This window comes from Schistocerca piceifrons, chromosome 1, assembly GCF_021461385.2.
Source record: "Schistocerca piceifrons isolate TAMUIC-IGC-003096 chromosome 1, iqSchPice1.1, whole genome shotgun sequence".
NCBI classification, from domain to species: Eukaryota; Metazoa; Arthropoda; class Insecta; order Orthoptera; family Acrididae; genus Schistocerca; species Schistocerca piceifrons.
The window spans coordinates 398,618,018-398,643,781 of NC_060138.1; the positions used below are offsets into that span (position 1 = coordinate 398,618,018).

Below are 25,764 nucleotides of genomic sequence, written 5' to 3' on the forward strand. Positions count from 1 at the left end.
CACAGACAAAGTGACAAACTAGGTGGCGAAGGAGATATTGTCGAGATCGAAGAATCACATTTCGGAAAGAAGTTTGACGGAGGAAACAAGAAAACACGTCGATGGATGTCTGGAGCTATACAGCGAAGTATGTACGAGGTTTTTTTTTCTCGAGTTGTGCCAAGACACTCAAAAGCAGTTATTTCGAAACTTATTAAAGAAAATATTTTGCCAGGACAGTAGTTACTTCCGACTGTTTTTCGACGAACAGATGCTTCAAAAATGAAGGTTTCCTACACCTTCAGATGAATCATAAACTGTTTCAAGGATCCCGGGACAAGTGCCCATATAAATACGATAGAAGGTACATGCGTCTCCACTGAAGAGTCCCTCCATGGCGCGAGGTAGTGCAAAACTTTCTTTGACAGCTACTTCTTTGGGTATGTGTGGAGAAAGCAGAATCAACAAGAGCCACAGTTGGTTTATGTCCTTGCGGGCTGATACATTAGTCTGCAATCCATATGAATAAAATTTGTTGCACTTACAGTTTTTTCTGTCTACTTATTCGCAGCATTCAAACAACATGCAATTACATTTCTTGATCCTACTTCATGGCAGTCCTCCCACGATTTACTGAAAAAGTATTGATCCACATATCTCCTCCCATTATTTAATTCAAAACCATTGATCCACTTACTCAGTGCGCTTGCGCAGATCAATTGCGTAGCAGCAGAGGGCAGAGAAGTATTTCAGTGTTTTTTGAACACATCATGGATTGCGACACTGTCTTTCCATCGCATTTGTAATCACGTTTACAGCAATATTTAAATTTCTATTCCGAATGTATTCAAAATACATCGTCTGTTTGCTGTTCTTTCGTTTTCTGCGTAACACAAACAGCTTACACATTTTACTTTGTTCCCTCATACCGCACGGCACGCGGTGGCAACAGTCCTGAGCGGAACACGTAAGTACCCACTGGCCCTATTCTAGTCACTTACCAATACTGTTTTCAGTTTTTCATGCTTCAGGGGACATAGCCGGGGATGGGGGGGGGGGAGGGGTCATCTAAAGTTATCCCCCAAATTTAATAGTAGAATCTGCACATCACCTTGATCACTGTGCGTGAAGTATCTTATTCACAATCCGTTGTAATGGTCACGAGAAACGCTGTACATACTAGACACATAGCGATCAGCGCCCCAGCAAGGTCCAAAAAGTCTTTGTGTATATCCATTTCGAATGGTGCGGACTAGCCATCGAAAGGATGAAATATCAGAAAAGAAGTTGCTCTAGGTAAGTTTCCTGAAAGAGCAAAAAAGAAAGGAAACGATAAATTTATCCGCAGCAGTCTTTACATTCATGTCGTTCAAAGCTAGAAGATGAAACTCCCTGCCACGTAGAATTATATTACAGGGAGCAATACGATACAGACACAGATTCTTTCAGCATCGTAAACGAAGAAAGAGATTCAGTTCATCCTACATGCACGTCTTGCATCCAGTGAGTGAACGCTGTTTCCTAGGTTAAATATCGTCGGAATACGCCAGGAATCCTTTACCTTTCACCTTCCAGGAGGTTGCTACTGAAATAAAATTGGTGGACAAGTTCGTATATGCTATCTAATGAAAGCCGAAAGATGATGAATTTGGCAAATCAACCAACGCGCACAAATAATTTCGAAACTGTTTCGTAAATGATGCTGCAGGGAAAACCCTTGTGGAAAACCTAGGAATTGGTAATCTTAAAATACTGAAATTAGTTCTCGTCTAATTGCATGATGTCTCTGTGTGGCAGCATCTCACAAAATGTTGTTTGACATCCACAAAATCTTTCCAGTCGTTCACGAATAGTGGAAAAATGCCGTCGCCACGTTTGTTAGTGTTAATATCTGAATTTTTTATACAGGGTGTATCATAATCAATGGCGTAAACGCATACAGTTAAAAGGACACGATACTAGAGGCAAAAAAGTCTCAGTAAACGTAGGGTCGAAAATGCATATCTTACGAGCTACGAGCAATTTTTCGTCTTCGATACTGTGATACAAATCTCTTCTACTGCAATTTCTTTGCTTTCCGTATTTTGGGAACTGGTAGCATGGACCAAAACAATAAAAGAAGTCCAGAAAACATGTGCTCTAAAATGCATTCCTTAGGAGCTATGAGCACTTGTTCATCTTTGCTACTTTGAAACACAACTCTTCTAATGATCAAGTGCTCGTAATTTTTAAGTTATGCGTTTTAGAGTACATGTTTCCTGGACATTTTTTCCTTATTTCGGTCAATACTACTACTTCCCAAAATATAGAAAGCAAAGTACTTGCAGTAGAAGAGATTTGTTTCACAGTATCGAAGATGAGAAATTGCTAGTAGCTCTTAAGGTATGCATTTTCGACCCTATGTTTACTGAGACTTTTTTGCTTCTAGTGTCGTGTACTTTCAACTGTATGCGTTTACGCCATTTATTATGATACACCCAGTATAAATGACGCTGCCACAGAGACACCAGCAGTTTCCGTTTCCCAAAACAGCCAGGTGGATGCTTGATGAGTTTTTAGAGCAACGTATTTATTCCTACTGCTGCCTTTTCAATATAGGGTTTCATGTGATAGCCCTCGACTGTTCATAAACGCTCTGCAAAGTTTTAAGTTATAATGAAGCAGATTGTCCAACAACTGGAAACTATCACAGGCGGATAATTCACTCTGGAGGGCTAGGGAAGCGCATATGAACTTTAAATGGATCAGAGAGTTTTCCAGTCTGCTTTTCAAAACTATATGTGAACCTAATCTAACACGCACATTTTCTGGGCAACACACTCGAAACTGGCGACCTGCTATTTCCTCCTAAGTATCCTTGTCATGGCGGACTTACAAGCCTTTGAAAGAAGTGAAAGTAGCCACATATTACATACATACACAAATTCATTGTATAAGTGCGTTAGCGACAATGATTAAAGCAGCAAGTACTTGTAAACTGGAGAAGAGTGTGTTGGGACAGAAGATTTCTACGTAACTGAAACGGCATAGGTTTCCCGATAACGGTAGACGTCACTGCAAGCGTAACAGTTTTCCCGCCCGAGATACGGAAACATCCACCTCAAAAACTAGCAGCAGTAAAGCGTTACGGTACAGGGTGGCACAAGCGTCGTGCATTTCTCAAGAACTCTAAAGGACAGCCTGTGAGCGCACAGTGTTCATCCTATCTCTATGAATATTTTGCTAAATCGATGAGAACTTAATCTCTAGATATCGCTATAGTATTTAATGTTATTAGTCAGGAGTTAAAAAAGCTCTTGTCGACATAAGTAAAGACTAGGAGACATTCCTTGCAATAGTTTCGTATGTTTATCATGTCGGTGTAGTTCCTCCTGTCCTTACATCACTATAATATAAATAATAGTTAAAAGTAATATGTTTTTGTATACATTTCAGGATGACAGAAGAAACCGGGCAAATTGGCTGTGAAAACATGCCGGTAGTGTCACATTTACAGCGCCTTGTGCACGTAGCCTGCAACGGCACATGTCATCAGTATGATCCTTCACGTCAAGTTAAGACCACGCTGGGATTTTTGCGGCCCACCAGGACGATGTATTACAGTTTTACCACATGAATTATTGTTATTATTACTATTATTATTATTTATTAATTGCAGAGTGACCGTCCAAAAATGACTCTAAGCACTATGGGACTTAACTTCTGAGGTCATCAGTCCCCTAGAACTCAGAACGACTTAAACCTAACTAACCTAAGGACATCACACATCCATGCCCGAGGTAGAATTCTAACCTGCGACCGTAGCGGTCACTCGGTTCCAGACTGTAGCGCCTAGAACCGCACGGCCACTCCGGCCGGGCGTACACGAATCTGGTGATGTTGGAGTTACATGTCATCTGTGTCTATACTTTCAACTGTTACCATACCAGTGTTTGGATATCTGTTGTCCCACGCATCATGTTGCGGTGTAGGATGTGTTTTGGGTAGTGATCTTGTATATGGTTGTTGCTGTCTATAAGTCGTGTGTAGCGCTTTCGGTATTTCATCAGTGATGCGGTTAAGCATGCTCTGGATCTCTTAAAGCTTGTCCTGTGTCTTCGATTTCTGAGGTCGGCGGCCTTATATGTGAGTGACACATTTCAGTTTTGTGTGTTCGGGGGATCCACGTTGCTCACATTCACACGTATCACTTTGACTAAGGCCACAGCGGTGCAGGTGTGTAGGGTAGGGGCCACGGCCATGGCCCGCCCGCGACTTGGGTCAACGTGTCTGAGCGTCAACCATTCCTGGATATTCAGGAAGGAGGAGAAAACCCGACGGTCCTTGTCAGATGATTCCCAGTCCTTTCGCCATGTTTCGGCCTTCCAAATATTTAATTGGCGTTTTTCTATAATATGCTTCCCTGGTATCTCACATACCTCATCCAGTCTTCCCCTTTAAGCCAGTATGCTGGTGCTCTGTGGCTAATTGTTATTCAATAGGGTATGTTGCAAGTACAATGCGTAGGGCTTCCACAGACGTGGTGCCAAATGCCCCTGACATTCTGGCAATACACATCTTTGTCCTCGCCTCACGATGGTTTCTCAGGTCGTGAGTGACTGTCAATGTGTTCAGGAATTCACTGCGAAACACATTATAGATTCAAAGACGGCTGTATGATACATTTGCAGTGTCAGCAATAGCAATCTGTAATGAGTTCAGTTTAGTCTGGCGAGTTTGTGCATTAGTCTTGTCACTTTCTCTTGTAAGTCTTACGTGCTCGTTGAATGTCAGTCGTCCGTCGAGGTGCATGCCTAGGTATCTTGTTATTTTCCTATGTGTGCTAATGTTGTTCAGTCTAATGGTGGGGTTCTATGCAGGGCACCTTTGATCAGTAAATATACAGGGCTATTACAAATGATTGAAGCGATTTCATAAACTCACTGTAGCTCCATTCATTGACATATGGTCACGACACACTACAGATACGTAGAAAAACTCATAAAGTTTTGTTCGGCTGAAGCCGCACTTCAGGTTTCTGCCGCCAGAGCGCTCGCGAGCGCAGTGAGACAAAATGGCGACTGGAGCCGAGAAAGCGTATGTCGTGCTTGAAATGCACTCACGTCAGTCAGTCATAAAAGTGCAACGACACTTCAGGACGAAGTTCAACAAAGATCCACCAACTGCTAACTCCACTCGGCGATGGTATGCGCAGTTTAAAGCTTCTGGATGCCTCTGTAAGGGGAAATCAACGGGTCGGCCTGCAGTGAGCGAAGAAACCGTTGAACGCGTGCGGACAAGTTTCACGCGTAGCTCGCGGGAGTCGACGAATAAAGCAAGCAGGGAGCTAAACGTACCACAGGATGGTGCTCCACCGCACTTCCATCATGATGTTCGGCATTTCTTAAACAGGAGATTGGAAAACCGATGGATCGGTCATGGTGGAGATCATGATCAGCAATTCATGTCATGGCCTCCACACTCTCCCGACTTAACCCCATGCGATTTCTTTCTGTGCGGTTATGTGAAAGATTCAGTGTTTAAACCTCCTCTACCAAGAAACGTGCCAGAACTGCGAGCTCGCATCAACGATGCTTTCGAACTCATTGATGGGGACATGCTGCGCCGAGTGTGGGAGGAACTTTATTATCGGCTTGATGTCTGCCGAATCACTAAAGGGGCACATATCGAACATTTGTGAATGCCTAAAAAAACTTTTTGAGTTTTTGTATGTGTGTGCAAAGCATTGTGAAAATATCTCAAATAATAAAGTTATTGTAGAGCTGTGAAATCGCTTCAATCATTTGTAATAACCCTGTACTGTTGTGTTTGCCGCAGTTGTGAGCTTTTTATGGCTGAACCAGTCACTTATTTTTATAAGGAGTGCAGCCTTGCTTTAGAGTCCCGTTCTCGAGTTTGCAGTTACTACTACCAGCAAGTCATCACCATAGGCTACTATACCCTTCACCCTATCAACTTCGTGCAGGTTGTTTAGGAGGGGTTCAATAGCAATATCCCAGAAAACTGACCCGCAGATTGAGCCTTGTCGGCATTCTTTTGTTATTTTTTGACAACCTTTTGCGTTCCTGCTAGCCACACACCACCCTATCTTTGAAGAACCGAGTAATCTCTTGCATAAGACTGTTGGTGTCTGCATCTCTCGTAGCGGTGCGAACAAGACAGGCCACAAGAGATTGTCGAAGGTGCCTGCTATATCTATTGCTTTTACTACTGCGTATTTTTCTTATGTGTCCTGTATTATTTCCAGAATGCTGTTAACGGCATAGTCTATTGAGCCTTCTGGCCTAAAACTATTCTGATTGGACTAAGGCAGAAGAACGTCCTGTGTAACGGTCGTCGATTACACAGGAGCCTCTCCTGCTCCTTAGCCAAAGTGTTCAAGAGGCAGATAGACCTGTTAGTTTTTGGGTCGTTGGGGTCGCGATCCTCTGATATTTTGGGGAGATGGCAAAGACTCTACCTTGTAGCGGTGCTTCATACAATAACTCTGCGGCAATAACTCTGTGACATGCGCAACGGTATTTTTTAGTGTTTCTGAGTGTACGCCATGTCGGTCGGGACTTCTATTCTTTAATTGTTTTATTGCTAACGCTACCTCTTCTTGGGGGAATGGGACAGTAATGGGGCCATTTGTGTAGGTATCCTTCATTTGTCTTCGTAAGTCTGTGTGATGTTGCTGGTCATTCGCCTTTTCGTCATCAGGGAGAAGCTTGTTCAGCAGGTACTGTGTTGGACATTTCCAGCCCCTTATAGTTGAGCCGTCTGTGGGCCTAAGAGTTGCCGGCGTCTTTACCTAATCTGTTAAAAGTTTAAATGGTTCCCCCATGTATTGTTTTGTAGCGGAGTTTTGTCAAAATTGTACCAGTGATCCTGTCAGGTCTTGTCTAATTTCTTTTTATGGTTTTGCTTTGCATCACGATATAGTTCCAATCTTACCACCCTCTTTCGTGCTGTTTTTGCTTTTTGGTAATGTTTCCTTTTGTCTCCAGCGTCATTCCTTAGTTTTTTATCTCAGTTGACCAGTGGAGTTTCGGTATCGGTGCACAGTCGTTCTTTGGGATAACTAATCGTTGTGCTTTTTGAAGCAGGTCCGTCAGAATGTGACCCTTATAGTCCAAACAACCATTGACTGGATGGAGGGAAAATTCTTCAAATACACTCCTGGAAATGGAAAAAAGAACACATTGACACCGGTGTGTCAGACCCACCATACTTGCTCCGGACACTGCGAGAGGGCTGTACAAGCAATGATCACACGCACAGCACAGCGGACACACCAGGAACCGCGGTGTTGGCCGTCAAATGGCGCTAGCTGCGCAGCATTTGTGCACCGCCGCCGTCAGTGTCAGCCAGTTTGCCGTGGCATACGGAGCTCCATCGCAGTCTTTAACACTGGTAGCATGCCGCGACAGCGTGGACGTGAACCGTATGTGCAGTTGACGGACTTTGAGCGAGGGCGTATAGTGGGCATGCGGGAGGCCGGGTGGACGTACCGCCGAATTGCTCAACACGTGGGGCGTGAGGTCTCCACAGTACATCGATGTTGTCGCCAGTGGTCGGCGGAAGGTGCACGTGCCCGTCGACCTGGGACCGGACCGCAGCGATGCACGGATGCACGCCAAGACCGTAGGATCCTACGCAGTGCCGTAGGGGACCGCACCGCCACTTCCCAGCAAATTAGGGACGCTGTTGCTCCTGGGGTATCGGCGAGGACCATTCGCAACCGTCTTCATGAAGCTGGGCTACGGTCCCGCACACCGTTAGGCCGTCTTCCGCTCACGCCCCAACATCGTGCAGCCCGCCTCGTGGTGTCGCGACAGGCGTGAATGGAGGGACGAATGGAGACGCGTCGTCTTCAGCGATGAGAGTCGCTTCTGCCTTGGTGCCAATGATGGTCGTATGCGTGTTTGGTGCCGTGCAGGTGAGCGCCACAATCAGGACTGCATACGACCGAGGCACACAGGGCCAACACCCGGCATCATTGTGTGGGGAGCGATCTCCTACACTGGCCGTACACCACTGGTGATCGTCGAGGGGACACTGAATAGTGCACGGTACATCCAAACCGTCATCGAACCCATCGTTCTACCATTCCTAGACCGGCAAGGGAACTTGCTGTTCCAACAGGACAATGCACGTCCGCATGTATCCCGTGCTACCCAACGTGCTCTAGAAGGTGTAAGTCAACTACCCTGGCCAGCAAGATCTCCGGATCTATCCCCCATTGAGCATGTTTGGGACTGGATGAAGCGTCGTCTCACGCGGTCTGCACGTCCAGCACGAACGCTGGTCCAACTGAGGCGCCAGGTGGAAATGGCATAGCAAGCCGTTCCACAGGACTACATCCAGCATCTCTACGATCGTCTCCATGGGAGAATAGCAGCCTGCATTGCTGCGAAAGGTGGATATACACTGTACTAGTGCCGACATTGTGCATGCTCTGTTGCCTGTGTCTATGTGCCTGTGGTTCTGTCAGTGTGATCATGTGATGTATCTGACCCCAGGAATGTGTCAATAAAGTTTCCCCTTCCTGGGACAATGAATTCACGGTGTTCTTATTTCAATTTCCAGGAGTGTACGTCCCTTAATTTTTACCAGTCAGCCTTGTTTAGAAGAAGTCGTTGCTTTTGTTCTTGTGAAGATTGTGTCTCCATGTATGTGTTTGTGTGGGTCAGTATGGCTTTGCGGTCACTGCATGTGACATTTTCTAGTCTTCCCATTTGTTACGTATTTTATGGACTTCGCATTTACTAGTGACATGTCAACATTGCTGGATCCTCCTCCATTAAGTAAGTAGGTGTTTGTCCTGCTATGTTTAAAACAAAGATGCTGCTTTCATTTATTGTATCAACTACTATTTGTCCCCTACTGTCTGTTCTACCTGCGTCCCATAGAGTCGACCGTACATTGATGTCACTAAGTATGAGTAATATTTTGTTCGTAGAAATCTTGTTTATTGGAGCATAAATTCCTTTTGCAATTGATAACTGTTTTTTCTTGCACTCTGTCTTGAAATGCGAGCGAATGATCCATTCTACTCCTCACATCTGCATGTTTCCATATGATCTTAGATGTTGAAAACCATTTTAAAAGCAACTGGATCATTTTGCGGGAGAATGCGAAGTACCGAAGAGACATATCAGAGTAGGCTACGTCCGCAGCTCGTGGTCGTGCGGTAGCGTTCTCGCTTCCTGCGCCAGGGTTCCCGAGTTCGATTCCCGGCGGGGTCAGAGATTTTCCCTGCCTCGTCATGACTGTTGTGTGCTGTCCTGAGGTTAGTTAGGTTTAAGTAGTTCTAAGTTCTAGGGGACTGATGACCATGGATGTTAAGTCCCATAGTACTCAGAGCCATTTGAGCCATTTTTTACAGTAGGCTAGCTTACGTTTATCCGATAAGCAATAATAGGCCCAGAAGAGAAACCGTGTTAAGAATGTTAATTTTTAGAGCAGGACAGACTGTCTGCCATTTCATCTATGTTCATCAATATCAATAAAATTCTTTTAAGCTTTTTAATATTTTTTTCGGTACACATGGTATCCACGACTTCAAGTAATTGGTTCAACTGGGTGTTTACGTTGCCATAATTGTCCCGATCCCTAGTACAGATGAGTCACTTTGTCTGCCCATCTTATGTCTGCACTGTATACAAGAAATCTGTCCAGATAATTTATGCTGTTTACATTTGTGTTCGAAGCGGCTACGCCAGATACCGAGAAGAAGATCAGCGTTGCTAAATCTCTGGAAGCAACGTGATGATTGCTGTTTACTTATTCATTTTTTTTTTTTGCTTGATACTAGTTTGCAGATGTAACTAAGTGTAAAATATGAGCAAGTTGTTGTTCGGCCAGTGATGCAGCGAGACCTAAATAACTATATCATTGACTTCGGTAGGAATATAGTCGAAAGTAAAGCAGGCATTATAATATATGAATACATGGTTTTGCGTCCACATGTATTGATAAAAACCTCTCGAACTTTCAGCCGCTTCAAGTGGTTTAAAATCCAGTGGATTTTAAACCGCTTAACGCGTCTGGAAGCTCGACAAAATTTTATAAGGCATACATCCTTTGTTAACAATTAACATCTTCAGGATGAGTTCACTACAGACAGGGAAATGAAATAACAAACAGAATAGGAAGAATTTATACTACATGAAAACAGGACTCCAACCAACTCCTTTATATGGCTTATGTTTCAGATTTTTTTAGGAAAAATCAACCGTTTTGAACGTAATCGCTTGAATCAAATTCCAACACTCGGTGTACAGACATGAAAGACATAAAATCAATATTCGAATTTAACGGATATGACTTAACATGTGCCTGTAGCCCAAGTGTACTTCCTTTCACTAGTAGTCAAAACGCTCTGGGTCCCGGGTTCGAAACTTCTGGCATAAGAACTCACCGTCGTTCTGCCAAAGGTCGTGTTAAAGAGGGCGGAGGAGCGGGCACAGGTTCTGCAGGTCTCTTGCCTTCGGGATGGGAAACTGCCACTAAAAGACGGAAGAACCGACGATAAGCAACGGTATTAGGATCCAGAAGGCAATGGAAACCACCGCATTAAAGACACATAACGTGTATCCATAGGGCATGTGACCTGTCACTGAAAAAGTGTTACGATGGTCTCTCCATTGGTAAGAGAATCCATTCGGATCTCCGGGAGGGCCTGCCAAGGAGAAGGTAACCATGACAAAAAGAATCAATAACGCACAGGAGTATAACGTTCTACGAGTTTGGGCGTCGAATATCAGAAATTTGAAAGTGGTAGGAAAGCCAGAAAATCTAGGCTCAATCTAGATATATTGCGGGTCAATGAAGTTAAATGGAACGAATACAAGGACATCTGGTCAGATGAGTATAGGGTAAAATAAACAGCAGCATAAAATTACATAACGGGAGTAGGGTTCGTTATGAATAGGAAGGCAGGGCAGAGTGTCAATTACTGTGAAGAGTTGAGTGATAGCGTTGTTCTCATCAGAATCGAAATGAAACAGTATCGACAATAATAGTCCAGATAATCCTCCCGACGTCGCAAACAGAAGATAGAGATGGGGAATGTATGTGAAGACATTGAACGGATAATTCAGTGCTTAAAGGGAAATGAAAACCTAACAGGCATGGCACAGTGGTTTGCGATTGTAGGATAAGGAATGGAAGAAAGAATTACGGGAGAATAAGGCTTGGTATTAGGAACCGGAGATGAGAAAGACTAAATGACATCTGCAATAAATTTCAGCTAGTAACAACGAATATTCTGTTCAGGAATCACAAGATGAGGTGGTGTACTTAGAAAACGCCGATAGATATGGAAGGACTTCCGTCAGGTTACATCATGAGATTCCGAAATCAGATACTGGACTGTAAGGCGTATCTAATAATGCTGAAGAGTATGGTGAATTTTAAGAGATTAGTCAGGAAGAATCAGTGCGCAAAGAAGTAGGACGCAGAAGTACTACGGAGGGAGGAGGTACACTTGAAGTTCTCTCAGGCTATAGATATTGCGATAATGAACAGATTGGTTGCAGTTCACTTAAACAGCCAGTGGTTAGACACTGGACTCGCATTCGGGAGGACGACGGTTCAATCTCGCGTCCGGCCATCCTGATTTAGGTTTTCCGTGATTTCCCTAAATCACTCCAGGCAAATGCCGGGATGGTTCCTCTGAAAGGGCACGGCCGACTTCCTTTCCCATCCTTCCCTAATCCGCTGAGACCGATGACCACGCTGTCTGGTCTCCTTCCCCAAACCAACCAACCAACCAACTTGAACAGGAATGGACATCTCTAAAATGGACCACCATAGGATTTGGAAAGAAAACCATAGGTACAAGGAAAGTAACTGCAAAGAAACCATTAGCTACTGAAAAAAATACTTCAGTTGATCGACGAAAGAAGAAGGAGACAAAATATTCATCGAAACTACCACTGCTCGCCTAACACCGGTCGGCACCATCACTGCCCGGGAGCTGAGGCGAAATGCCTGCATGCAAAACGTGAAGAAATCGAAAAAGAAATGGTTGCTGGAAGGACGGACTCAGCATACAGAAAAATCCAAACAACATTCGATGAAATTGAAATTAAAGGCGAGGGCAGTAACATCCCAAGTTCAATGGGAATCCACTACTAAATGTAGACGTGAGAGCAGATAGTTGGAAGGAATACAGTGAAGGCATTTATAAGGGCGATGACTTGTCTGATGGCATGATAAAAGAAGAAATAGGAGTCAACAGGGAAGAGATATGGGATCCAGTATTGGAAGCATAATTTGAACAGCTCTGGAAGATTTAAAATCTAATAAGGCTAGAAGGATGAATACCGTTCCATCGGTGTTTCTAACATCACTGGGGATAGCAACAAAAAGATTATTCACGATGGCGTGAAGAATGTATGAGACTGTGAGAATGGCGACATACCATCAGACTTTCGGAGGAACATCACCTACACAATTCCGAGGAGAGCAAGAGGCGACAAGTCGAGAACTATCATACAGTCAGCGTAACAGCTCATGCAACTAAATCGCTGTCAAGAGCAATATACAGAATCATAGAATAGAAAAGAAAATTGCGAAATGGCTAGACGACGATGAGTTTGACTTCAGGAAAGGTAAAGGCACAAGAGATGCAGTTTTGACATTGCGGTTGATAATGGAAGCAAGGCCTAAGAAAAATCAGGACACGTTCATAGAAGTTGTCGGTCGGGAAAAAGCGGTTGACAATGTAAAATAGTACAAGATGTTCGAAATTGAGAGAAAAAAAGGATCAAAGTACAGGGGAAAACGGTTAATACACAATGTGTACAAGGACCAAGACGGAACAATAAGACTGGAAGACCGAGAACGAAGTGCTAGGATTGAATCGAAGAAGTAACAACGGAATTAAAAGAAACGTTCAAGAGTGGGATTAAAATTCAAGATGAAAGGATAGCAAAAATACAGTTCTCATTTCAAACTTGTATCTTCGGTGTATTTCGTTGGATGGAATGAACAATATAATGAATACGGTGTATGGACTCAGAGTAAACCGGAAAAAGACATAGGTAATGAGAAGAAGCAGAAATGGGAATAGCGAGAAACTTAACATCAGAATTGGGAATTATGAAGTGGGCGAAATTAAGAAATTCTAGACAGCAGAATAAAACATGACGATCGGAAGCAGGCTAGTACGTGCAAATAGAGCATTCCTGGACAAGAGAGGTATACTAGTATCATAGGCCTTAATGTGAGGACGAAATTTCTGAGAATGTACGTTTGGAGCACACTATTTTGCGGTAGTGAAACATGGACTGTCGGAAAAACGGAACAGAAGAGAACCGAGGCACTTGAGATGTGGTGCTACAGAAGAATGTTGAAAATTAGATGGAATGATAAGATAAGGAGTGTGGAGGTTATCCGCAGAATCGGCGAGGAAAGGAATGTATGGAAAACACTGACAAAAAGACGGGATAGGATGATAGGACATGTGTTAAGGCGTAAGGGAATAACTTCCATGGTACTAGACGGAACTGTATAGGATAAAAACTGCACAGGTAGACAGAGATTTGAATATATCTAGCAAATAATTTAACTGAGGATGTAGAGAGGAACTCGTGGCGGGCCGCGTCAAAGCGGTCAGAATACTGAAGACGGAAAAATAAAATGATTTTTTGGCACGATGTGTACATGCACCAAAAATTGTCGCCTAGTTCACATCACAAAATAATAGCCCAGTTAACAAATACTAAAAAAGTGGAATCAGCATGTAATTGCAAATTTTTGTACAGTGGTAGAAGAACGTAGCATGAACCATATACTAAAAATCCTGCCCGGTGGGGTGTGTGCGATGGATTTGGGGGCGGGACGGCGAGGACGGGGGTAGGGGGGGATAGGAGGGGATGTTTTAAAGGCCACCTGTTAAGTTTTTGTTGAACAAACCGATATCTGCAGCTTCTAGCAAAAACATTTTCCAATAAAAATTGAACTAAATTAAATTCTCCACTGCCGATTTTTTCCTCTAGGACTAATAGTTTTCATGTTGCAGAGGATGCAGAATCGCGTGTTGTCAAAAACAGTATTTTAATCGTATAAAATTGATGTTTATTGTTAAATCAAGTGGGTTAAATAGAGATGGGGCCCCTCCACGCCCGCACCAACGTGGTGACCAAACCAAAAGTTCTACTGTCACCTCCGTAAACATGTTAGTTGTCTAGTAAGTGGATCACAGGATGCTGGGCTGTGATGTTGTCCGTGCGTCTGGGTAAGACTACGCATTAACACGGTCCACCAGGTGATAGATAGTGGACGAAACGCGAGTGAGGGTAGCGATTTGAAGAGCAGAGGGAAAAAAGTGCCATGGCTCGTGCCGTGGGAAAAAAACCTCTGCGACAGTGGGATGGGTAGTAAGAGCAGTAGTGGCTTACTAGCTGTGATAGCTCATGCAAGGTTGGATTTGTTAGTATAGGTATCATGCATCATTACCATGACAAGCGATGGCGATGTGTCCCAGTTGCTGCTGCTGCTGCATTCCTGGAACAATCAAGATCGTTATACAGTAGTGGGAGATCGGCCATAGATCATCTCACTGTGTGGGGGATGTGTGAGCTTGTTTGCATACAGTGTACGGTACGGCTTCCCTGTGTGGTGCCAGTTATTCGGCAGTGTATTCCAGCTGGATATCCAGTAATGGCGTCTGATTAACATGGGCTCGCCTGTGCCGTTATGTTTGCGTATGCTTGGCCATAGATGTTATGTCCTTACAAGTATGTCTTTTGGTCTTTTATGTTTCCATCTATGGTTGTGGTCGTAGTTCCCCAGATTCAGAATAAACGGGTTCTGTGAATGTCTGGAGTTTCTGTTTAGTCTTGTGGTGAGTTTGTGGATTACCTCCGTGAGAGTCTCAAGTCGGTATTCCCGGTGAAGGTCCGCGATGCGTGTGTATCGTGGAGCATTGCTTATGATTTTGAGTACTTTGTTTTGTATGAGCTGCAGACGGCGCAGGCGTGTAGGCGCAGCGTATCCCCAGACAGGAGCTGCGTACGTCATCAGGGGTCTGATAAGTGTCATGTACATGGACCTCGACACCCTTCTGTTCAGTGTGCTACGCCTGTTGAGCATAGGATAGAGCTGTTTGAGCCTCGCGCTAGCTCGGTTGGTCATGTGTTGTATGTGGTCCCCCCAGAGTAATTTCCGGTCCAGCCAGATACCGAGGTATTTGACTTTCTCGCGGAAACGTATTGGACGTGCATGTAGAGTTATTGGTCTGCAGTAGCGGTGTTTGCGCAGTTGCTTCGGTCTTCTAGTGAACAGAACGGCTTCGCACTTGTCGACGTTTACTCTAACACGCCATTTCTCCAACCAAGGCTCGGCCACTCTGAGTGCAGTGTGTAGGCGTGACGTAATGTTTGATGGTTTCCAATCTTGCGCAAGGATGGCTGTGTCATCCGCGTAGATTGCCATCATTGTGTTGTGTGTGGTTGGGAGATCGTTTATGTAGAGGTTAAACAGTAGGGGCCCTAGGATGCTTCCCTGGGGTACTCCCGCGTGTATACCGTGTTGTGTTGATTGTTTTCCCTGCACGTCAGTCTGTGAGGTATGAGTGTGTTAGACGCAGCAGCCCGCCAGGGAATCCCGCGTCGCTGAGTTTGCGGATGAGGCCGTTGTGCCATAGACGGTCGAAAGCCTTTTCGATGTCCAGGAACACTGCCCCTGTAGCTTTGTTTATGTTGAAGCCATGTGTCATATGTTCAACGACCCGTAGGAGTTGTTGTATTGTGGAGTGGTGATTCCTGAAACCGAATTGCTCCGGTCTCAGGATGTCATTTGTTATGCAGTGCCTAGTGATGCGTTTGAGAATCACCTTCTCAACAATCTTACTGAGCGAACTCAGAAGGCTGATGGGTCGGTAATTTTGTGGGAGGCTGTGGTCTTTCCCCGGCTTCCTGAACATCAGGACCTTGGCCGTCTTCCAAAAGGCGGGGAAGTCAAGTGGGTTAATAGCATATTAAATGTGTGTATCACATGTAAGTACACTAGAACCTTGTTAACGGCAGTGTGGAGGGGGCTCTACGGTAGATGTGCGAGGGAAGGTAGGTCGCCGCCCGGAGTGGCCGAGCGGTTCTAGGCGCTACAGTCTGGAACCACGCGATCGCTACGGTCGCTGGTTCGAATCCTGCCTCGGGCATGGATGCGTGTGATGTCCTTAGGTTAGTTAGGTATAAGTAGTTCTAAGTTCTAGGGGACTGATGACCTCAGATGTTAAGTCCCATAGTACTCAGAGCCATTTTAACCTTTTTTTTTTTTTTTTTTTACTGTGTAACATTTTCACTAGAATGTGCTGCCTTCCAGTTATCAAGAAAAACACAGAAAGGTGCCATTCAAAAAACACCACGCATCCCACTCCCCACATGTCCCAAAGCTTACATCCCGCCGCTCAGGACCTTTTCATAGGTTCCTCATGGCACTCCTTTCTACCTTTGTAGAAGAATGTGTGACTACAAGAATTTTTTACCCTCGTTGACTGGAATATAAAGGCACATCGGAAACACTCAGCAGTGCACAAGGCGGGACTCGAAATCAGTACCACAGCTTTTGCAGGCTGTTCCTTTCGTTATCAGCGACAGTTTGCTTCCCAGTTCCCGTTTGCAGCTGTCGCATGTTTACAATCTGTAGCTTGTTCCAAGATGGGTTTGGTATTTTTTTTCCATTATACAGAGCATTTCACAAAATGATTCAAAACTTTAGTGACCAAACAGTGAAACTCGAATCTGGAGATGAGCGTCTGTAAAGTGGCAGGTTTTAAGTGTAAATGAACAAGAGAGCCGTCGATAAATAAGCTGCTTGAAACTTCCTGGCAGATTAAAACTGTGTGCCCGACCGAGACTCGAACTCGGGACCTTTGCCTTTCACGGGCAAGTGCTCTACCATCTGAGCTACCGAAGCAATACTCACGTCCGGTACTCACAGCTTTACTTCCGCCAGTATCTCGTCTCCTACCTTCAAAACTTTACAGAAGCTCTCCTGCGAACCTTGCAGAACTAGCACTCCTGAAAAAAGGATACTGCGGAGACATGGCTTAGCCACAGCCAGTTCTGCATGGTTCGCAGGAGAGCTTCTGTAAAGTTAGGAAGGTAGGAGACGAGATACTGGCAGAAATAAAGCTGTGAGTACCGGGCGTGAGTCGTGCTTCGGTAGCTCAGATGGTAGAGCCCTTGCCCGCGAAAGGCAAAGGTCCCGAGTTCGAGTCTCGGTCGGGCACACAGTTTTAATCTGCCAGGAAGTTTCATATCAGCGCACACTCCGCTGCAGAGTGAAAATCTCATTCTGGAATAAGCTGCTTGTTCTCGTGGATCAGCAGTTAGTACTTCTTCTAAGATACAGGATTTTGTTGTGGCGCCAGTAGTATCACTGATGGTGGCCACATGAACTCAAAACGACATTTTCAAGAATAACATGATGCTCGCCATTTTATCCATTCGTCAATATGTTACGTGCCTTGTATGAAATGTTTTTATATTAAAATATTAGAAAGTATTTAGTGAGACATTAGCATTTCGTATGTCCATAGGGGCTTCCGGACTTAACCATGCTATCACCCCCACTACTTCTACTATCATCCTCAGACTGAAGCACTCTTGGAAAGATCAAAGTTTTGAAGTAGGAGATGCACTGCACGGTATTGTGCTTTCAGTGACAGACTGTTCTTGCTTTACGTATCTTCTGCTGTATTTATCTTTTAGAAATTAGTTTTAATGGTAGCCTACATATCTTTATCTTTGGTACTTCAGTGTTACCTTCAGCTACCTAAGTTACATAAATAGCCAGTAGCATTCACAGTTAATTTTACGTTTTCTGGTACGAAAGTGTCCTATCATCAGAAAAATCCATTTATGCGTAGGGATACTTAAACTGTTGGAGATACCGGAGATTCTTTGCTGAGAAAATGGTTATACTTTTCCAGTTTCACGCTCATACAGAGTGTGGGTCATAGGCTGGACGCACCGTGATACTATAGTTCACTTTCGCTATTTACATCCGCTAACAGCTTGTATCCAAATTGTATGTGCCATCACATTTTGCTAAATTTGTTGACAATATGGCAATATTTTGTGAACTATTGGTATGAAAACTCGAAGCTTCCATGGTTGTTGTTTTTGTAAGTAACATTTTAAGTTCTTTGTTCAACTCTGTTGACCTGCGCCGAAAAGCCATACTAGTTCTGCGGAAGGAGCACAAGAGTCGATCTTTATCATACCTCACAATGTACAAGAGAAGATTATTGGAATTGTTGAACTGGATGATTCAAATGGCTCTGAGCACTATGGGACTTAACATCTGAGGTAATCGGTCCCCTAGACTTAGAACTATTTAAACCTAACTAACCTAAGGACATCACATACATCCATGCCCGAGGCAGGATTTGAACCCGCGACCGTAGCAGCAGCGCGGTTTCGGATGAAGCGCCTAGAACCCCTCGGCCACACCTGCCGGCTGGTTGTACTGGAGAGCTAGACGTATCTCACCTCTCTCTCGCTCCCTCGTTTCTCTCCGCAACCAGATGTCCTCTGAGTGGCGACAGATGATATTTTCGGGTGGATCACGTTTTTTATTCCATCAGACAGATGGCCGTTGACGAGTACGACGTGAAAATTCTGAAAGTAAACAACGTCAAACAATGGTCGCATGGATCCAGGCTGGAGGTAGGAGCGTTAAGGTCTGGGGGATGTTTTCTCGCCATTCCTAGGAGCTATCTTCATTGTGGAAAGGACAAGGGTTCAACACAAGTATGCATGTATCGTTGGGGATCAGGTCCACCCCTAATATGCATTTAGTTTCTGCTCACCACATTGGCGTCTACCAGCAGAACAATGCAACGTGTTACACAGCTCGCAGTGTACGTGAGTGGTTCAAAGTTCACCAGGATGAGTTAACAGTACTTCCCTGGCCACCAAATACCCCGGAGTTAGACCCAATCGAGGATCTGTCGGACCACTTCGATTGGGCTGTTCGCGCCATGGATCCTCAGCCGAGAAACAAAGTGCGTCTGGCCACGTTATTGGAATTCACATGCCTCTACATCCACTCAGTACCTTCCGAAACCTCATTGGCTATCTTCCTGCACGTCCCGCAAGCAGTTCGCGCTGCAAGAGATGTTAACCTTGTTTCTGACGGGTGGTCACATTAATGTGAATGAACAATGTAGAGTCTCTGTGTATTAGTTACCAGTTGATTGTGTGCTCCCGTAGCAATGACAGTAACAGACCGTGACATAGACAGGACACAGACAGGCGCTGCAAGAGTGTAAAGAGCGATCACAATTGGTGGAAAGTAAACAAGTGAATAAAGGATGCGAAATAGGAGTGCTCAAATGGCAACACTTAGTATCCCATTCCAGAAAACTTACGTTACAAGTAAACAATAAACAGTACGCATGAATTCTACCACTGACCTCTCCTCGACATTGATGAAATCTACACTTCTGGAAATTGAAATAAGAACACCGTGAATTCATTGTCCCAGGAAGGGGAAACTTTATTGACACATTCCTGGGGTCAGACACATCACATGATCACACTGACAGAACCACAGGCACATAGACACAGGCAACAGAGCATGCACAATGTCGGCACTAGTACAGTGTATATCCACCTTTCGCAGCAATGCAGGCTGCTATTCTCCCATGGAGACGATCGTAGAGATGCTGGATGTAGTCCTGTGGAACGGCTTGCCATGCCATTTCCACCTGGCGCCTCAGTTGGACCAGCGTTCGTGCTGGATGTGCAGACCGCGTGAGACGACGCTTCATCCAGTCCCAAACATGCTCAATGGGGGACAGATCCGGAGATCTTGCTGGCCAGGGTAGTTGACTTACACCTTCTAGAGCACGTTGGGTGGCACGGGATACACGCGGACGTGCATTGTCCTGTTGCAACAGCAAGTTCCCTTGCCGGTCTAGGAATGGTAGAACGATGGGTTCGATGACGGTTTGGATGTACCGTGCACTATTCAGTGTCCCCTCGACGATCACCAGTGGTGTACGGCCAGTGTAGGAGATCGCTCCCCACACCATGATGCCGGGTGTTGGCCCTGTGTGCCTCGGTCGTATGCAGTCCTGATTGTGGCGCTCACCTGCACGGCGCCAAACACGCATACGACCATCATTGGCACCAAGGCAGAAGCGACTCTCATCGCTGAAGACGACACGTCTCCATTCGTCCCTCCATTCACGCCTGTCGCGACACCACTGGAGGCGGGCTGCACGATGTTGGGGCGTGAGCGGAAGACGGCCTAACGGTGTGCGGGACCGTAGCCCAGCTTCATGGAGACGGTTGCGAATGGTCCTCGCCGATAACCCAGGAGCAACAGTGTCCCTAATCTGCTGGGAAGTGGCGGTGCGGTCCCCTACGGCACTGCGTAGGATCCTACGGTCTTGGCGTGCATCCGTGCGCCGCTGCGGTCCGGTCCCAGGTCGACGGCCACGTGCACCTTCCGCCGACCACTGGCGACAACATCGATGTACTGTGGAGACCTTACGCCCCACGTGTTGAGCAATTCGGCGGTACGTCCACCCGGCCTCCCGCACGCCCACTATACGCCCTCGCTCAAAGTCCGTCAACTGCACATACGGTTCACGTCCACGCTGTCGCGGCATGCTACCAGTGTTAAAGACTGCGATGGAGCTCCGTATGCCACGGCAAACTGGCTGACACTGACGGCGGCGGTGCACAAACGCTGCGCAGCTAGCGCCATTCGACGGCCAACACCGCGGTTCCTAGTGTGTCCGCTGTGCCGTGCGTGTGATCATTGCTTGTACAGCCCTCTCGCAGTGTCCGGAGCAAGTATGGTGGGTCTAACACACCGGTGTCAATGTGTTCTTTTTTCCATTTCCAGGAGTGTATATTGGCGTAGTGTGAGAACAAATCATGTTACAACCGTACACAACGAATTTCGGCGTCCATCGGTGTCAGTGCTGGAAAAATACAAATATTACACATGAAGATGCAGAAATTCTCAAAACACCAAACATTTTCAAAGCACAACACAAGAGACCGAAGGCTAACGAATAAATTATTTCTCAACGTTGTTTCTCAACTGTATGAAATTTGCTTATTGGAAAAGCGCTAACATGTCAATCACTGTGAGAAATTAAAGAAGCGATAAGTTGCAGACAAAGCCGCAGGACTCACTAAAGATTGAACCATAAACCACCGAATTTCTAGTCAGAAACTTACACACTCGTTCACGGAAACGTACATAGGCATTATTACAGTTCCGAAATTCAGAAGAAAAATCATCTTAATCTGAGTTCTCACAGCTACCTTCGTCTATTTTATTTGGACTGTTAACCGTGATGATGTATCTACGTTTCCTCTTTGTAAAATGTTCAACCTTAGATTATTCCTCCATACTGTTTTGTAAACAATTAGTAAATGAGTCACAGTTGGCTTAAGAATCAGTCATTGTATAAAATGAAACGACAGGTAAGAGCGAAATGCCGTCTTCATTGAGCCAAGTTGTTGATTTGTGTAAATTGGTTTTGCAATGTATCAGTAAATGTATATTTGGATACGATATTCAGTGGTGTAATGGGGAGAAAAATAACCAAAAGTGAGTTTTAGACAACGTTTTATTATTCACTGAGTATCCGTGTGCCAATACCGGGCAAGTGACTTTCAAGCGCAGCGTCTGATCTGTACGGGAGTATACGTAATGGATGCACGAGTACAGGCCGCAGACGCATGGTTGACGACGTATGGAAGTCTGGTCGTGAGTCGTGCGCAGGTAGCCAAATGGTAAGGCGACCGCAAGCGATAAGTGGGAAATCCGGATTCGAGTCCCAGTACGGCACAAATTTTCATTCAACAGCTGATGGTTGTCCCCTTACGCAGATGCCAATTCATGTAGAGTATTATAAATGTCACATTACTTTCGTCGCAGTTTATTCGTACCATCACAAGATTACTAGTAAAGTTAGCGCCGCTTAAATGCTGTTTCCTAAGCAAGTTAATAAATTTTAAACTCGTGCACATTCCATATACTGGGAATGGCAAATGACACTATTGACATTCATCCTGCCCTCCACACACTATGCATATTCATTATTCATCTACGGAACAGTTAAGAAATGTCGTACATGTCATTGGGAAAGTTAATGTAAAAAAATTGTTTCCAAATTCACCATATAAAAGTATTACCTAACGTAGGCGAAGATTAACATCTTTTGTTGTTGATTTTGATACATTGCGTGCAGTGTTTTTATATACTGGGCGTTCCAAAAAGAATTACCTAATTTCAAAACTCGATATTTATAGATAAAACATACTACAAACATGGGATAAATTGCAAAGTACTCATAAAGTCTTAACGTTTTAGACGTACTATTACAAATGCTCTGTGTGTCCACAAGAAACTGAACGACATCTAGACGATAGCTAAATAGGTCATAGACTTTACACAATATATTTGCTTTTACAGACGTTATGGCGCTCTTATTGTGTTCTTCACTTCTTCTGGGTCACGACCTAGAGGGGAGATCAACAACCTTTCCTTCACATATACCCACAAAAAAATTCACATGGAGTCACACCTGGCGATCTCGGCGGCCAAGAATGCAGAGCGTGTCTCGGGTCCCGTGCGCCATACCCGGCGTTGAGGCAGAGTGTATTTGAGAAACTGATGTGCGTTTTTATGCCAGTGTGGCGGAACTCCATCCTGTCTGAAAATTAAGTCATCGGAGTCCTCTTGAAACCGTGGAATAAGCTCGTTCAGCAGCACTTCAAAATAGCTCATTCCCGAAAAATGGACCAAACACCTTTTCACGACAAATGGCACTAAAACGTTCACTTTAGGTGTGTTTCTTTGGTGCTCAATAGTGTCATGAGAGTTCTGTAGCCTCCATATACTCCCGTTGTGTCTGTTTACTTAACCGCGAACTTGAAATGTTGCTTCATCTCTGAAAATTAAGCATGGTAAACATGTATCGTCTTCCGTTTCCTTTTACTACCAAACCGAATAGATTGCGCCAACTGTAGTCTGTATGGCTGACAGACCAAACGACGCCTTAACACTCAGCAGAGAATCGTGTGAGGAAATGCCAGTTCTGTGCTTACGCGGCGGACAGACTTCCGCGGACTCCGCTCAAACGTTTGCCGAATACTTTCCACCATGTCATTGGAAGTGCGAGGTCGATCGGACCTCTTACTTTTCCACAAACATCCTGTCACTCTAAACTGGCGATGCCAACGACGAATGTTTTTGGGTGCAGGCGATCAAAGCCAAAACACCGACGAAAAGCACGCCGGACCGAGAGCACTGACTCACTCTATGCAAACTGTAAAATACTGTTGAACGTGCGCCATCTAATTGACTGACATCTAACGGCGATTTTCTGAAACTCTAGGTCACGCCAATTCAAACAACACACATTTCCTTTCCAACAAGTCCTATGGTTCGTAATTATTACCATCCAAGCTCAGATCATTCATTTTGACAAACACTGTAGATTTGCAGAGACGTTTAGAACCTTGCTCGTGGGTACATCATTGTACTGAATTCATGTTGCCTCATTGTTCCGCCTGGAAAAGCTGAATCCGCATATCAAGAAAATCGATGAGATGTGCTCAATGCACGGGAAGACGTTAAAAGCGTCCATGACAAATTCTGTGCAGAGAATTTTTACAATAATGCTATAATATGACAGTTCACTGTAAGATGTTTATTATTAAATTTGTCTTTTCCTTCGCTACTCTTTGCAGAGCCGCATCCGCAACCAGAGGGTCCCGTCTGTAGGCAGAGCCTGCTGCAGCACCGCAACCTGCGGCTCCTGCCCACGTGAGTGGCGCCGTCTTTTTCCGAGTCTGCTCTATAGCATCACGTCTTCAATACCTGCACTATTTTTCTTTGCTCTTCTTTAATTTCAAAAGTTGTGAAAGTTTTTGCTGGGCGGAATGGCCGCGCAGTTAGAGGCACCATGTCACGGACTGCGCGGCCCATCCCTCGGGCTTGGGTGTGTGTTGTTCTTAGCATGAGTTAGTTTAAGTAGTGTGTAAGTCTAGAAACCGAAGACCTTAGCAGAACATTTGAACATTTTGAACATTTTTTGAAATGTCATAGGTAGTTATTTGTCAATTTCTAAATTCATGAAAGTAAATAACGTCTTTACGCTATTCAGATATGGAAGAATGTGTGTTGCCACTGCAAGCCTCGTTACTTGCCTCTGAGGAGAATGCAAAGTTTTGTTCCTTAGGTGGTGTTCTCATTTTGCAAAGCCCCGCGGTGTGTGGATGTGAAGCCGTATCGGAATGATGGAATTTTGAAGACTGTCACAGATTCCTTAAGACACTATGTTGAACTTTAATTGCCCAACAGAATCGCCGTCTCAAAAATGCCCCTAACAAGGAATCTTAATGTGGGGAACTGTTACAAAATCCTACTGAACGACCATGTTTACGCAATCGAGTAATAGTAGTGGTGGTAGTGGTGGTGGTGGTGGTGGTGGTGGTGGTGGTGAGCAGTGACACTGCATAAGACTCAGTGACTTGACTCTTAAAAGTTTTTGCAATCAAGGTATGAACTAATTGGGAAGGGCTCACTAATACAAATGCAACCCATCAAACCTTTTAATTACTCCAGTGGTTGATTGAATAATAAGTAAAACCGGTACTCTCACTGGAACCGGAATTAACGATACTGTGGAAACGGTACGTCCCATTTTCGAACATCAACGCCCTTCTGTTGCGGGTGCTGTGCATACCCTCAACAGTCTACTGTGGCGGCAAGTCGGCACTGTGTGATCGCATGTGAAAAACCACAATCTCGCTCGTCAGAACACGGATACCGTGAAGTCCCGTCCACCGTCTGAACTCTGTCCTCGACGTCTGAAGCCAGCGACCTTTCACCTTCCATATACAAACTAAGAGTGTCTATCTTCACCTGTTCTGTGCCAACTGAGCGGTTCTTACGCTTCCATAAAATGGAACTACAAGCCTCGACCAACAACCACTGCAGGTTTATAAAAAACATTCCCCAACATTAAATAACGTCATGGGACTTGTAGCATGATGAAATAAAGCGTATTGCCTATAGCTAGTGTGACAATTGGCAGATGAATGTAGCGTATAAATGGAAGGAAGCTAGCCGGGTGGCTTGTGACGTTTCAGTCTTTTGCAGGGACACATGTGGACAGGACTACTCTGACCGCATCACCGCCGGCGTGGCTCCCATCAACAAGTACCCGTGGACGGCGCTGCTCATCTACTCCTCAGGTAAGCTCTACGCCTCACTCTTACTCGCCACACATTTCATGCTGACGACAAATGCCAGTACTTTTCTGCTTACCACTGAAAAGGTGAACGGTATCTGAGGCCCTGGAAACGTAGTTCATGGCAATGACATACGGGAGCAAAAATTCTGTCTGGTTAGTATTAAATAACAACGAAAGCTTCTGACAACGTCCTTCGTTCTCACCGTCAGGAGGTGGTTGACACTGGCAGCATGTATAAATTTATTTACACTCCACATAGGGTCATCACGACGTATTCGGTCAACTGTTGCACACTAAATACCTCAATAGCATCACTTAAAACAGCCAAGTCCTGCGATGACATCGGGGGAAAGTCAAATGCTTCAGTTCAATCTTAAAGTGATCAAAAGCGAGTTCCAATGCTCTCGTCTTTTAAACTTGCAGATATCGCAAGGAATCGATGAGGTGACAGCAGCTGTTTGCTAGGACATTTTCTGTCCAGTGTAGCTTGGACTGGAAAATGAACTTCCTTCTAGGACAGTGCTTTTCAACCTTTTTGTATAAGCGAATCTTTT

The 25,764-nt window shown here is 44.8% G+C and overlaps 1 protein-coding gene across 1 annotated transcript in view; it reads left to right on the forward strand.

The window, feature by feature from the left end:
* The first annotated feature begins 24,389 nt into the window (after window positions 1-24,389).
* The window catches only part of LOC124728510 (CLIP domain-containing serine protease HP8-like), a 39,900-nt gene continuing 38,525 nt past the window's right edge, over window positions 24,390-25,764 (forward strand). The window contains exon 1 of the mRNA XM_047248488.1: window positions 24,390-24,453. Coding sequence (XP_047104444.1) covers window positions 24,390-24,453 — 64 coding nt within the window. The remainder of the gene's footprint in view (window positions 24,454-25,764) is intronic.